Source organism: Pagrus pagrus (genome assembly GCF_965226575.1).
Source record: "Pagrus pagrus genome assembly, chromosome: 10".
NCBI classification, from domain to species: domain Eukaryota; kingdom Metazoa; phylum Chordata; class Actinopteri; order Spariformes; family Sparidae; genus Pagrus; species Pagrus pagrus.
In genome coordinates, this window is record NC_140194.1 from 1,795,335 (window position 1) to 1,807,976 (window position 12,642).

The following is a 12,642-nucleotide window of genomic DNA, read 5'->3' on the forward strand; positions in this document are numbered from 1 at the left end:
TTTACTCTGATACTCTGAGTACATGTCAGAGCCTGTACTCGATTACTTTTACTGGAGTAAAGAAGCTGTATCAGTACTTCTACTTTTACCAGAGTATCAGAAGTATCTGAACTTGGACGATCAACAATAAATATCTTTTGAGGAGGAGTGATCCTCAGGAATCTTAAAATTCTGCGGTGACGAGGAGTTTCTGAATATAAAGTTCTGAATCTGATTTTATGAGAAGATGTTCAGAAGCAGTTGGAGGTGAAGCGACGAGCAGAAACACCTGCAGTTCTTCTGTGAAACCACACGATGGCGCTGCTGCTCTTTGACTCAAAGGACTTGATCTTGGTCGTGTATATTAAAAACACTCTGGTATTAAAATTATGAGAATGAATCTAAATGTGATATTCAGGACATTGTGTTTATAAGTTGATAAATGATCGCTGTTGTTTTTAACTGTCGTAGCTGCAGTTAAAGGAGCAGTCTGTAGTTTTAGTGTCTGACTAAACTTTTTAATCAGTTTCTCCAAAACTCTCACTGCTTCTCCAGGAACCTTCATCCACCATGTTTACGTCTTAAAAATGAAAGTTATTTGACTTTAATTGAACTTTTATTCCCATTTTCTCTTTTCTCACCCGTTTAATCGTCATTTAATTTAAATTATTCACTGATTCAATAATTCACTCCATCATAAATAAATGACAAAGAACTTCAGACACTGTAAATATAATTTCTTTACATGTTTCAGTTTATATAAATTTCTGTATATTTTATTTTAAGTCCTGTTTAAAGGAGCAGTCTGTAGTTTTGTTGAATAAATGTTAATGAGCAGAGAAACGAACAAACTAAATAAATAAACTCTTTGTTTTCATGACTGAATAAACTGAATAAACAAACTGACCTTAAAGGACAAAAACACAGTTTATACTGTTTTACTTTGTTTATATGTGGCGGACCCTGCCACCTTTCTAGCTTCAAACAGTGTTCTGGGACCTGATTTTCCTCTGAGAACAGCTGGTTTATTCACTGATGGAGAAAAATTGTGTTATTACCTCGTTAATATTGTAAATATTAGCGGCACAGTGTCACTTTAACATGAAATCTTCATGAATAAACTTAATATTCGGATGTTTTGTTTTTGTGCAAATTATTAAATGTGTGTTTGTTTGTTTTTACCCTGAATAAAAAAATTAAAATCTTCCCGAGGCCTGAATCATAAAGGTTATTAAGACTTTTCACACAAATGAAATAAATCAGTCACGTTGGTTCGTTCGTTTGTATAAATAAGCAGGTTCATTTATTTGTCTGTCACTCAGTTTTTCAGATGTATAAATATAAAGTTTAACATTTTTCACAACAAACAAAAAGCACATACAGACGGAAACATTAAATACATAATTAATACTTTTCAGTTGGAACAAATCGCCTCTTATTTACATAATATGTACAGAAAACAAGAAAACTGGTCCTCCGCTGCAGTGAAGTGAAACATCTGTGACTTGGACAGGAAGTCACTATAATACTGTCACACAATAACAGCTGTGTGTGTTTGTGTTTGTTTGTGTCTGAGATCTGTTGTTTATTCCTGCAGGTCTTTATTGTTGGCATCTTTTAAAAATATCACAGGATCATTTGCAGTTCTCTTTTTCTTCCTGAGGGAACTGGACTGGACTGGACTGGACTGGACAGCCGGGCTTTAGGACTTCAGATGGACGAAAGTGGAGGAATGTAAATGGATGTTTTCTCTTTGTTTTTGTTTTTGGCCTCCGTCCTTCATCAAATAAAGTAAATACACAGAGAGGAAGAGAAACTCCGTCTGAACGACTCGGCTGAGCCTTTAAAATATCTTTTCATAACTTAAAGAAAAACTTAACTTAAAAAAAATACAGCGAGAAGTGAACTGATCGATTCATCAGTAAAGAAACGTGGCAGAAACTACATTTCCCAGCATTCAAGTGGTTTCATCTAAATCTAAAATGTACTCTGGAGTCTGGGGTCGAATACAGAAGCTCACTCCTGATCGAATCAGTGTTTCATTTATTTTACATGGAAGTCAAAATAATAACATTTTTATTTTATGTATTTCCTGTTTTCAATTTCCCAAAATGTCCTCAGGAAAATACTAAATATCGATTATAAAATAAGAGATTAGTGTCGTGTAATTCTGACTTCCTCTCCTTTTTATTCCTGATTTAACAGCTGTTGCATTAAGACTGAATTAAAAGTTTCCACGTTAACTTCTTGTTAACGAGGTCGACGTTGGCTGATTCTGGAGCTTTCGACTGTGTTTCAGTCGCCAGCAGACGGAGTTTGTTCAGTAACTATAAAATCTATAAAATTCAATATAAAATATTAAACTCCGTCCACTGATGAGGCTGAGAGCTCAGTTAAAGGCCGGTGAGATGTTTTACATGTTCAGGAATCATCCTCACTTATTATTATTATTATTATTATTATTATTATTATCATCATCATCATCATTTCTGTCAGGAATGAGCTTCCATATGTTTTCAGCTTGAGTGTGTGGATCTGTGTTGTCAGTAAAGTCCCGGGTGTGAAGGTCTATAGGACTTGATAGATCAGGTTGGGGTCCTGGTTGGCGGTCGGGGAGGGGATCTGGACCGGACCCGGGGCCGCGGCCTCGCTGGTCGGGGCCGGGGACCCGGGGCCGTCGGCGGCCGGCAGCAGGCTGCTGTTGTCGGTGGAGATCCGCTCCACGATGCTGGACAGACAGTCCAGACTGGAGACCACCGAGCTGCGCTCGCTCTTCAGACCGCCTGAAACAAAATGACACAGTTCATGAATCAAATATCATTTTTCACTTTTTGTTTTAAAGTCAAAGGTCAAAATGATTCTGAGGAAATAACAGTTGAATCTCCTGAATCTGATCCGTCTTTGATTTGGGTTCAATTTTCAACAAAGTTCATCTTAAATTAACTTTAAGCTTTAAAGTTTCAAAGATTATTTTCCTGCTTAAACTCAGAATGTGATTTAACTGTTTTCAGGAGGCATTTCTCATCCAGTGACGTGTTTTGACTGTTTGTTCGATTTCTGCATAAAAACACTGAAGAGAAAGTTTTCTTTCTTTCTTTCTTTCTTGACAAATCTTCTCAGTCTGGATTAAACTGAGACGTTTCAGTAAAAGTGTTAATGCTTTATTAAGCAGGCTGAACTCAGACTCACATTATTTAACATGAAAATAACATTTTCTGTAAAAAGCCTCTCTCACACCACAGGCCTGACACTTCAGTGTTTGTTTGTTAAACACAGTTGAAGGAAACTTCTCACTTTATAGTTTTATTGGCTCATGAAGCTGCTGTTTTTATGGCTCCTTTTATTTGCTAACTGTCAGTAAAGTCATTTATTATCTTAATTAGTCGCCTGATTGGCTGTTGGCTGTTGGATGACATCATCTTTATATTAATTAAAGTCGTTTCTTACCGTTTGGAGTCTCAGAGAAATAAGAGCTGCTGTCGTAACTTCCTCTCCTGTTGGACTGACAGCTGGGCCCGTTGAAGTCCGTCTGCAGAGAGAAGACAGGTTAAACATCATGAAGCACTGACATCATCATCATCATCATCATTATTATTATTATTATTATTATTATTATTATTATTATTATTATTAATGTTTGAGGAAACATGAAGCCCAAATGTTTCAGCTTTTCTCCTCAAACAAACCTGGCAGATACATTTTAAAAAGAAAACGAGAGAAAATAATTTAGAAATGAAGAAAAAGCCGAATTATTATTTAAATTAAATTAAACACTGCTGACGGTGGTTTAAATGAACAAAACCAAATTATGAATTATGTTTTTAATGAAAATGTTTTCGGGTGATTTTCTTTAAAATGTTTGAATCTGCGGGAAAACGAAAAAATCATCAATTAAAACTGGAGCAGTTTCTTGTGTCTCACCGAGAAATCAGATTAAATTAGTTTCGACACGTTTCGTTAAAATCAAAATGTGTTTCGATCAGTTTCATGTTTTTACGCGACTGATTCTGGAAACAAAACATTTTCCTTATTTATTTCTTGTTTATCAGAACAGAACTGAGTTAATAATATTCTGTGTTTGAAGTTGTTGAGACACAAAAACAGTGAAAATAAAAGGAGAAATTATCTATTTCAAACTAAAACTTGACGCGTGGAAATTGTTAAAAATGAAAATAATAATCGCAGTTGAACGAGAGATGAGCGCGCAGATGAACAGACAACGTGCATTTCGTTGTACAACCTGTTTTATTTTAAATGATAATTAATCCTGAACTTTAACAGAATAAAATAAATGTAAGAAAAAAACTGTAAATTAAACGAAACTAAAGTTTTAAGGTAAAACGCGCAGCTCGTCCGTGCGTAAAGACGCACAGGAGAAGCTCTCCACTGACCCGTCTCCACAGACCCCCTTCCCCTCTCTGACACCTGTCGGTCCCTGAACTCACCATGCCGTCGGAGCAGTTGGACCGGGGGCTGGAGGCGTCCGAGTCCCCGCTGTAGTGCTCCAGCACCGGGTAGTAGCCGTCGTCCTGGCCGCCGCGCAGCAGCGCCTGCAGGGACTCGATGTAGCTGATGGCGTTGCGCAGGATCTCCACCTTGGGCAGCCGCTGGTTCGGGTTGGCCGTCGTGCAGCGCTTCAGGGTCTCGAAGGCGTCGTTGACTTTGCTGAGCCGCCGGCGCTCCCGCAGCGTGGCCGCCTTCCGCCGGTCCGCGTTGGTGGTCTTCCTCTTGCAGGCCTTGCAGGCCCAGAGCAGGCAGCGGCCCGCCTGGTGGTGCCCGCTGGGGGCGCGGACGTGCTCGTCGTCCTCACCCTCGGCGTGGTGATGGAGGTGCAGCAGGGATGACGGGGAGGAGGAGGCTGAGGAGGAGGAAGGGGAGGGTGAAGCTGAAGAGGAGGAGTCGTCCGGCTTCAGGAGGCCCACATGGACCAGCCGCGGGTCCAGGTCCTCGAAGAAGTGCATGTCGCTGGTGTTGAAGCAGGGGTCGTCGTAGAAATCATCTGCGGCGGGGATGGGGAAAGAGATATCCGACAGCTCCATGGTTCAGTCCCAAACACACCACAGAAGAAGAAACTAATCCAGCGGAGCAGACAGGAGGTCTGAGAGGGGAAACAGCAGCGGGTCTGTTTGGGGGAATGTAGAGTCCTGTCACAAACTGTTCTGGCCCTCAGCTGCTGACCTGGAGCCTCTTATACCTGGGACACCCGCAGGGGGCGGGGCCAGGGTGATGAGGTCCACTGAGGGCCGACCAATCAGCTGGCAGCAGGAGGGGTTTACAACTTCACGGTAATTAGTGTACAATTACCCCAAAGAGAGCTGCACACAGCGGGGGGGCACATGTGGACACTCCAACAACAGCATGTAGAGACGTATCAAGTATTAAACCCACAGGACAGTTATCTATTTATTTATCTATCTATCTATCTATTTATTTATCTATTTATTTATTTATTTATTTATTCTCCTGTTCTTCTGGCTCACTTTAATGCGAATCACTGAGTTAACTTGTGGCTTTCAGATCAAACTGAACATGGAGAGAAATTAAAAATGTGACTTTAAGGCCGCTGACTGTAATAATACATGAAAGAAAGAGAGACGAGAATGAATGACAGAGAAACAAATGTTTAAAAACTGGAAGTAATAGATGAAATTGAAGCAAAAAGACCAAATTGAATTATAAGAATGAAGATTAACATGAGGGAAAAGTCGATATAAATGAGGTAATAACATCATTTTTCTCCATCAGTGAACAAACAAGCTGTTCTCAGAGGAAAATCAGGTCCCAGAACACTGTTTGAAGCTAGAAAGGTGGCAGGGTCCGCCACATATAAACAAAGTGAAACAGTATAAAGTGTTTTTGTCCTGGTCAGTTTGTTTATTCGGTCATGAAAACAAAGAGAGTTTGTTGATTCAGTTTGTTTGTTTCTCTGCTCATTAACAAAACTACGGACTGCTCCTTTAAATTAGAGTGAAAATAAAATATACAGTAACTTTTATAGAAACTGAAACATGGACCAGAACTTATATTTAGTGTCTGAAGTTCTTCATCATGTTGGAGTGAATTACTGAATCAGTGAATCATTTAAATATTGCGACTTTAAAACAGAAAACAGCAGGAAAGTATTTTTAAAGGAGAATTTTGCTAAATAAAATCAGAAAAAGAGTAAAAAGTAGATGTTTGAGTCCTGTTGTTTTCTATTTCAGCAGCTAGAATAAAACAAATGTAAATTTGTGCAAAAATAGGGCAGTTTTCTGACCTTTGACCTTCTCTCTGCTGCTCTGTAGTGATGATGATGATGATGATGATGATGATGATGTCGTCAGGACTGAAACCACAAACATACAAATGTTTTTAATTCATATTTCTTTTCATCACACGCTCATATTTAATTTTAAGAGTGTAAATAAGACGTGAACGTGTGAAGTCAGTCATCAAGTTAAATGTCATTTAGTTTATTTATAGAAGAAGATTCATCCTCCTCCTCCTCAGACATGAAAACATGATCGCTGCAGTTCACCTGAGCTGCAGCTGGAGGGCGCTGCACAGCAGATCCTGCAGCACACACACACACACACACACACACACTCACACTTGTTGTCTGACCTGAGCTTCGTCTTGCAGGCTGTGATTTAACTACCCATCATCCTCTGCCAGTCAAACGTGACAGATGGTTAGTGGAGCTACTCTGCGGATGAGGAACTATTCAAACCCTCTGCTCGACGGATTATCACTATCACTCCCAAAATGATTGACAGGTCTGTTTAATAGAGGACGTAACCCTCGGCAACAACCGAGCACAAGCTGGTGATGAGTTTTGCTGCTCGTAAAGATTTGATCGATAACTTTAAAACAATGTCCCGTCTAGAGGTCAAAGTCTGAAACTGAGCTGGACGGTCAAAAAATGTAGAATGGTCCTTTAAAGTCAGTGATTTTGATGTAAAATTAATGATTTTTTTCAAATATTTAAGTTGAAGTTGATTTTTGAGTCTCATTCCCAGCTCGTCCCACACTGACGTTTGAGATCAAAGGTCGGGTCGTTAATATCTGACAGGTTTGGTTTCTCACAAACTGGACCTGCAGAACTGAGTCGTGATGCCGGAAAAAAAAGATTTCTGCAGAACAGTTTCATAACTTTATTTACAAAAGACTTTTGAACAACTTTCAGTGTTTTCTGGACACTGAAAACAAAGATCTCACTCGTGTATCAAAAATCAGCTGTGGGTCGTAAATGTTATAAATGTTTGACTTTTCTAATTTTATTACAAAGTGCACAACAAACACAAACTGAAAAACAAACACACAAACTTTCTTACAGCTATCGAACACCTCCCTCCACAGCAGAGCTCGGTCTGAACAATACAAGTCACAAAACAAGAATAAACACTGAATACATGATGAATAAATAATACAAATAACAACACAACACAAACACAACACAGAGTAACAGGATACTTGTAGAAACGTCTTTAACGTGTCTGTTAACAACCGGCTTCATGTTCATCGTGTTAAAAATGATTCAGTCAATAGAAAGACATGAGAATGAAAATGATCATGTTGGTTCCTGAACACTGAATCCTGCTCAGATTTGTACATTTTGTAGAAAAACGTGATTAAATTCCCCCAAAAGAAGGAAAATATCCTTTTAAGACCAAAAACGCAGATTAATTCACATTAACTTTTGATGGTTTTGAGGTTTACCCACAAAAAACACTTTGTTAGTGTTAGAAAAACATGGTTTGGTTTAAAATAGCTGTTTTGGTGCCACGATCACGGCTGGAGGTCGTCCGACTTCTCCTGATGTGAATGTCGGCCAATGACATTTAATGTGAGCGTGATATGTCACATCTGCTCCGCGTCTACCTGGATCCAACTGTGGTGTGCAGAAACGTTAACTGCTAGCATGTCTTAAATCCTTAACCAGACGGCTCTGGATGTGTTGGAAGGAGAGTTTTCTTCAGGAGGAGATGGAGCTAATGACTTAATGACCAAACCGAGCAAACACACACAAACAAACACACACACAAACAAACGCGCTACAACAAGACGGACATAGAAAGGTGCCAGTTAGCTAACTGCTTTGGATGCTAAGTGATACAGAAGTATAAAATGGAGAAATGTAACAGACCACTTTTTTCCTAACCTCCCGCTAAGTCTTTGTGCTAAGCTACGCTACACATGTTCTGAACATGTCTGTGCTGGAGGCGGAGTGATGGCGCTAATATCTATTTACATTTTCCCAAAACGTCTCCCTCGTCCTTCAGAGATTTGGTTCTCTGTAGAAAAATACAGAAGTATAATTTCTCATGTCGGATCAATCAGAACTTCTCTCGGACCATCAACCGGTCAGCTCCTCCTGCAGCTCATTCAGGATGTACTCTCCGAACCCGCCCGTCTGGTCGTTGGTGCAGCCCACCCGGCGGGCGTTGGTGAGCAGGTCTCCCAGCAGTTTGAGGCGGTCCACCCGCGGCACCAGGAAGTGGCTCTTCACAACGCTGGCGGTATGCGGGTCTCGGTGGTTGCGAGCCAGCTGGTTCAGCTCGACCAGGACCTCCACTTCCTCCCTGAGCTGGAGCAGCAGCAGCTCCAGAGCCGGTAACACTGCACAGACCGCCTCGCAGCCCGGCTTCTGAAAACCAAAGATACAAACATCATCAGAGGCTTTTTCTCAGGACCACGGCATCGACCCTCGACCCGACACTCGTTCACAGACTTCTATCCTCGCGGTCCGACTCTCCCGACCAGATGAAACGCAGCGTTACCTTGATGACCTTGTGGATTTCTCTGGTTTGAACATTGTTGGAAACATTTTGGATGATGTAAAATAAAAAACAAAGGTCTGGTGGTTTTAAGACATTTGGATGTTGAGATGTTACGTATTGGATCTTTAACAGCTTCATCATGAGCTTTGGAAACTTTTCTATCAACCTGCTGAGTCCATTGAAGTTCCTTCAGAATAAAAGTCCTCTACAAACAAACAAACATCACTCTGAGCCGAGCTGAGCTGAGCTGAGCCGAGCTGAGCTGAGCAGACTTGACTCTGAGGCGTTGTGTCGTTGAGGCTCACGGCACTTGAGAGACGGATAACGAGGTGTCCCAAACTGCTGCTGACTGGGCCCGGGCCTCAGCCCTGAAACGATTTTACACGACTCATAAACCCGGGCCGGCGGTCGGAGGCCACGCTGCGACGCGCCAACGCCACCGCCGCCGATGCCCCTCGGCCATCTGGAAACGCCATCAGCAGCACCGTCCCTCTGCCGCAGCATTAATCTCGCCAATTTTCCGGAACTCAGGGGGGGAAACGTACACCCTGACCGGCTTTGGGCCAGCGCCGGGGGCAGCTCTCCGGGGGTTTAACCCCCAGCACCACCACCTCCCCCGTCCTCTCGCTGACGCCTGGCCCAAAATGAAGAGCTTCGTTCCAAAATGAGATCTCTGCTATTTGAAAAAAAAAAGCAGCAGCAGAGAGACGGAGAGACACCTGCTCTGACAAAGTGAAGGATCGACGGGAGGAGGAATAAATCCAGTTTCTGGAGGAGCTCGAGGTCGCTGGCAGAGTAAACTGAGAACGCTGTTACAGACTGAAGCTGCTCCGGCTCACAGATAAAGTTCTGATCATAAATTCAGCTTCAGAATCAGCTCCTCATACCGGATCATCTCAGCGCCCCTCAGGACCCCTGACGACTCAAACAACAGCCTGCTGAAGTGCCTCTGGGCAACACATGCTCGTGGCCCTGACCTCCGGCTGACCTCTGTGTGACAGTTCAGCTTATTTATTTTATAAACTGAAAAAAGAAAAATATTTGCCTCCAGAGTGGAAGTATAAAATGAAATACTCACGTACAAGTACCTCAAAATGTACTTCAAGAAAGTACTTGAGTAAACGTACTTAGTTGATAAGTGATGGAATGTAACTATCGTAACCTGGAAAGTAATTAGTAACTTAAGATGTTGACAAATGTAGTGGAAGTACAATATTTGTCTCTGAGATGTAGTGGAGAAGTACAAGTACCTCAGATTTGTACTCAAGTGCAGTATAAACTGCAGATAAACAGTTACTTTCCACCAGTGTTGTAAAAGTACTCAAAAGTCATACTTGAGTAAAAGTAAAGACATTGTGTTGAAGCATTGCTTTGGTAAAAGTAGTAAAGTAGTAAAAGTCTTAAAGTATCTGATATTAAATGTACTTAAGTATCAAAAGTACAAGTAAAAAGTAACTTTTAGATAAAGTTACATGTCTGATTATTGGATCCAATATTCAGCATTTATCTGAATGTCAATAAAATAAAATGTATAAACGCTCTTTGGCTCTGATGCGACATGTAATCTGCAAAGTAACTAGTAACTAAAGTTAGCAAATAAATGTAGTGGAGTAAAAAGTACAATACTTGCCTCCAACTTGTAGTGAAGTAGAAATATAAAGTAGCTGAGAATGGAAATACTTAATTACAACTACCTCAAACTGTACTTAGGAAACAGAGTACTCTAATACTTGTACGTACTTGTACTTCTACTACAGGAAGAAGGTAAAATAAGATAAAGCTCGCGACAGGCTTCACCTGGACGTCCTTGCCGCAGTAGTTGCCCCCTCGCTCGGCCAGGTAGCCCAGCATGGCCTCGGCCTCCTGCTGCTGCTTCAGCGCCTCCTGGTGGAAGAAAGAGGCGACGCGGGGCAGAGCGACGTCGTCCCGCTCGAACACGCTGGCCTGCAGGAGACAAGCGAACACGAACACCTCGTCAGAGTGTCGCTGAGCTGTAGACTGTAAACTGTGTCCTGCTGTGGCTCTGATGCAGCATGTAATCTGCAAAGTAACTAGTAACTAAACTTTTCTAATAAACCTAGTGAAGTAAAAGTTCAATATTTTCCTCCAAAATGAAATGAAGTGGAGTGTAAGTGTGAAGTAGCAGAAAATGAAATACTCAAAGTACCTCAAAATGTACTCACAGTACTTGAGTAAATGTACTTAGTTACATTCCATCATTTATCAACCATTGTAACCTGGAGAGTAATTAGTAACTAAAGCTGTCAGACAAACGTAGTCGAGTAAAAGTACAATATTTGTCTCTGAGGTGTAGTTGAGAAGTAATATACATCTTTACTCGAGTACGAGTACAAATACATTACTGAAATATTACTCAATTATGAGATTACAAGTAAAACTACTGATATTAGGACAATACTTAAGTAAAAGTGCAAAGTAAGCAAGTAAGTAAGTATTAGTTACTTTTTAACTCGTAAAAGTACAAGTGCCCCAAAACATGACTTAATTATGGTAATTTGAGAAGATGTACTTAGTTACATTCAATCACTTATAAACTATTACAGCCTGGAAAGTAATGAGTAACTAAAGCTGTCAGACAGATGTAGTGGAGTAAAAGTACAGTATCTGTGTAGTGGAGGAGTGAAGTACACGCAGTGATGGAGAGTAACTTTTACTCTGTAACTGTACTTACAGTAAGTATAACGTCACTTGACTATTTCCAGTAACTGCAACATAATACTTTTACTCCACTTCATTTATTTGATTACTTTAGTTACTAGTTATTAGTAGTAGTGGAAAGTATAGTAAGATATATATCTATGTAAATATATGTAGCCTATTATTTTACTTTTGATACTTGAGTACATTTAATATCAGATACTTTAAGACTTTTACTCGAGTACTTTTTATGTTGCTTTCACTTTTAACAAAGTAATATTTTAACATCTTTACTTTTACTCAAGTATGACTTTTGAGTACTTTTAACAACACTGAGTACAAGTACCTCAGATTTGTACTCGAGTACAGTACTTCATTAAACAGTTACATAAACTAGTGTAGCGTGAAAAGTAACTAGTAACTAAAGCTGTCAGACAACTGGAGTGGAGTAAAAGTACATATCTGTCTCTGAGGTGTCATGGAGAAGTACTTCAGATTTGTACTCGAGTACAGTACTTCAGTAACTAGTTACTTCTCTCCGTCAGTGTCTCCTACCAGAGCCTGCAGCCGGTACGCTCCGTCCCACAGCAGGCTGCTCACCCCGCACAGAGCCTCCTCCACGGCGGCCTGCAGGTTGTGTCTGGCCCGGCTGCCCGCGGAGCTCCGGTGCGCTCTGCACAGCGGCAGGCTGCTCTTTAACCTCTTCTCTGCGGGCTCAGCAGCCATGTCACCGCCGCTCGGTCCCCGCCGGAGAGCCGCAGCTTCACCTGACACAACAGGGAAGAAGCTCGACTGCCTGATGACAACAACCAACGCGTCTGTTCCTCCGGCAGACCCGGACCGTCAACGGCGGATAAATTTAGCCTGCGTGGATCAACTGTTTCCCGGTCAGCTGCTCAAGTTCATCCGGTGCGTTGAGCTGAAGCACCAACAGTTACATAACCGAGTCACCGCGACCAGACCGACCGGGGAGCAGAGACACAGTCAGTCCTCACAGCAGATTTAATGATTTATCGATTAATTAGATTCATGTTTTATTAACTGAGGAAGAAAAATGTTGAATATTTGTCTCCAAAATGGAGCAGAAAGTAAAAAGTACTTATCAAGTAATAAGTAACTAAAGCTGTAAGACAAATGTAGTACAACATTTAATTGTAACATTTAAAAGTACAAGTACCTCAGAGTTTTACCTCAGTAAACAGTTTCTTCCACCAGAGTTATAAAAACTTCTGTTTGAGACTGTTAT

At 41.1% G+C, this 12,642-nt stretch overlaps 2 protein-coding genes across 4 annotated transcripts; both read right to left on the minus strand.

Moving 5' to 3' along the window:
- Positions 1-1,255: 1,255 nt before the first annotated feature.
- myod1 (myogenic differentiation 1) lies at positions 1,256-6,943 on the minus strand. The gene is made up of 4 exons (XM_084365355.1): positions 6,236-6,943; positions 4,425-5,101; positions 3,427-3,508; positions 1,256-2,762 (listed from the first exon to the last, which is right to left on the minus strand). Exons 2-4 carry the CDS (start codon positions 5,016-5,018, stop codon positions 2,548-2,550), a joined length of 891 nt encoding a protein of 296 aa, XP_084221481.1. The 5' UTR covers positions 5,019-5,101; positions 6,236-6,943; the 3' UTR covers positions 1,256-2,547.
- A 154-nt stretch (positions 6,944-7,097) lies between these two features.
- On the minus strand, positions 7,098-12,403 carry LOC311264474 (ferritin, heavy subunit). 3 transcript variants are annotated; one of them, XM_084365358.1, is made up of 3 exons: positions 11,997-12,403; positions 10,479-10,682; positions 7,098-8,605 (listed from the first exon to the last, which is right to left on the minus strand). In XM_084365358.1, exons 1-3 carry the CDS (start codon positions 12,120-12,122, stop codon positions 8,315-8,317), a joined length of 621 nt encoding a protein of 206 aa, XP_084221484.1. In that variant the 5' UTR covers positions 12,123-12,403; the 3' UTR covers positions 7,098-8,314. The 3 variants fall into 3 exon arrangements, with proteins under 3 accessions (XP_084221484.1, XP_084221485.1, XP_084221483.1); XM_084365359.1 differs by having other exon boundaries at positions 10,536-10,682; positions 11,952-12,403; XM_084365357.1 differs by having other exon boundaries at positions 11,952-12,403.
- Positions 12,404-12,642: the final 239 nt, after the last annotated feature.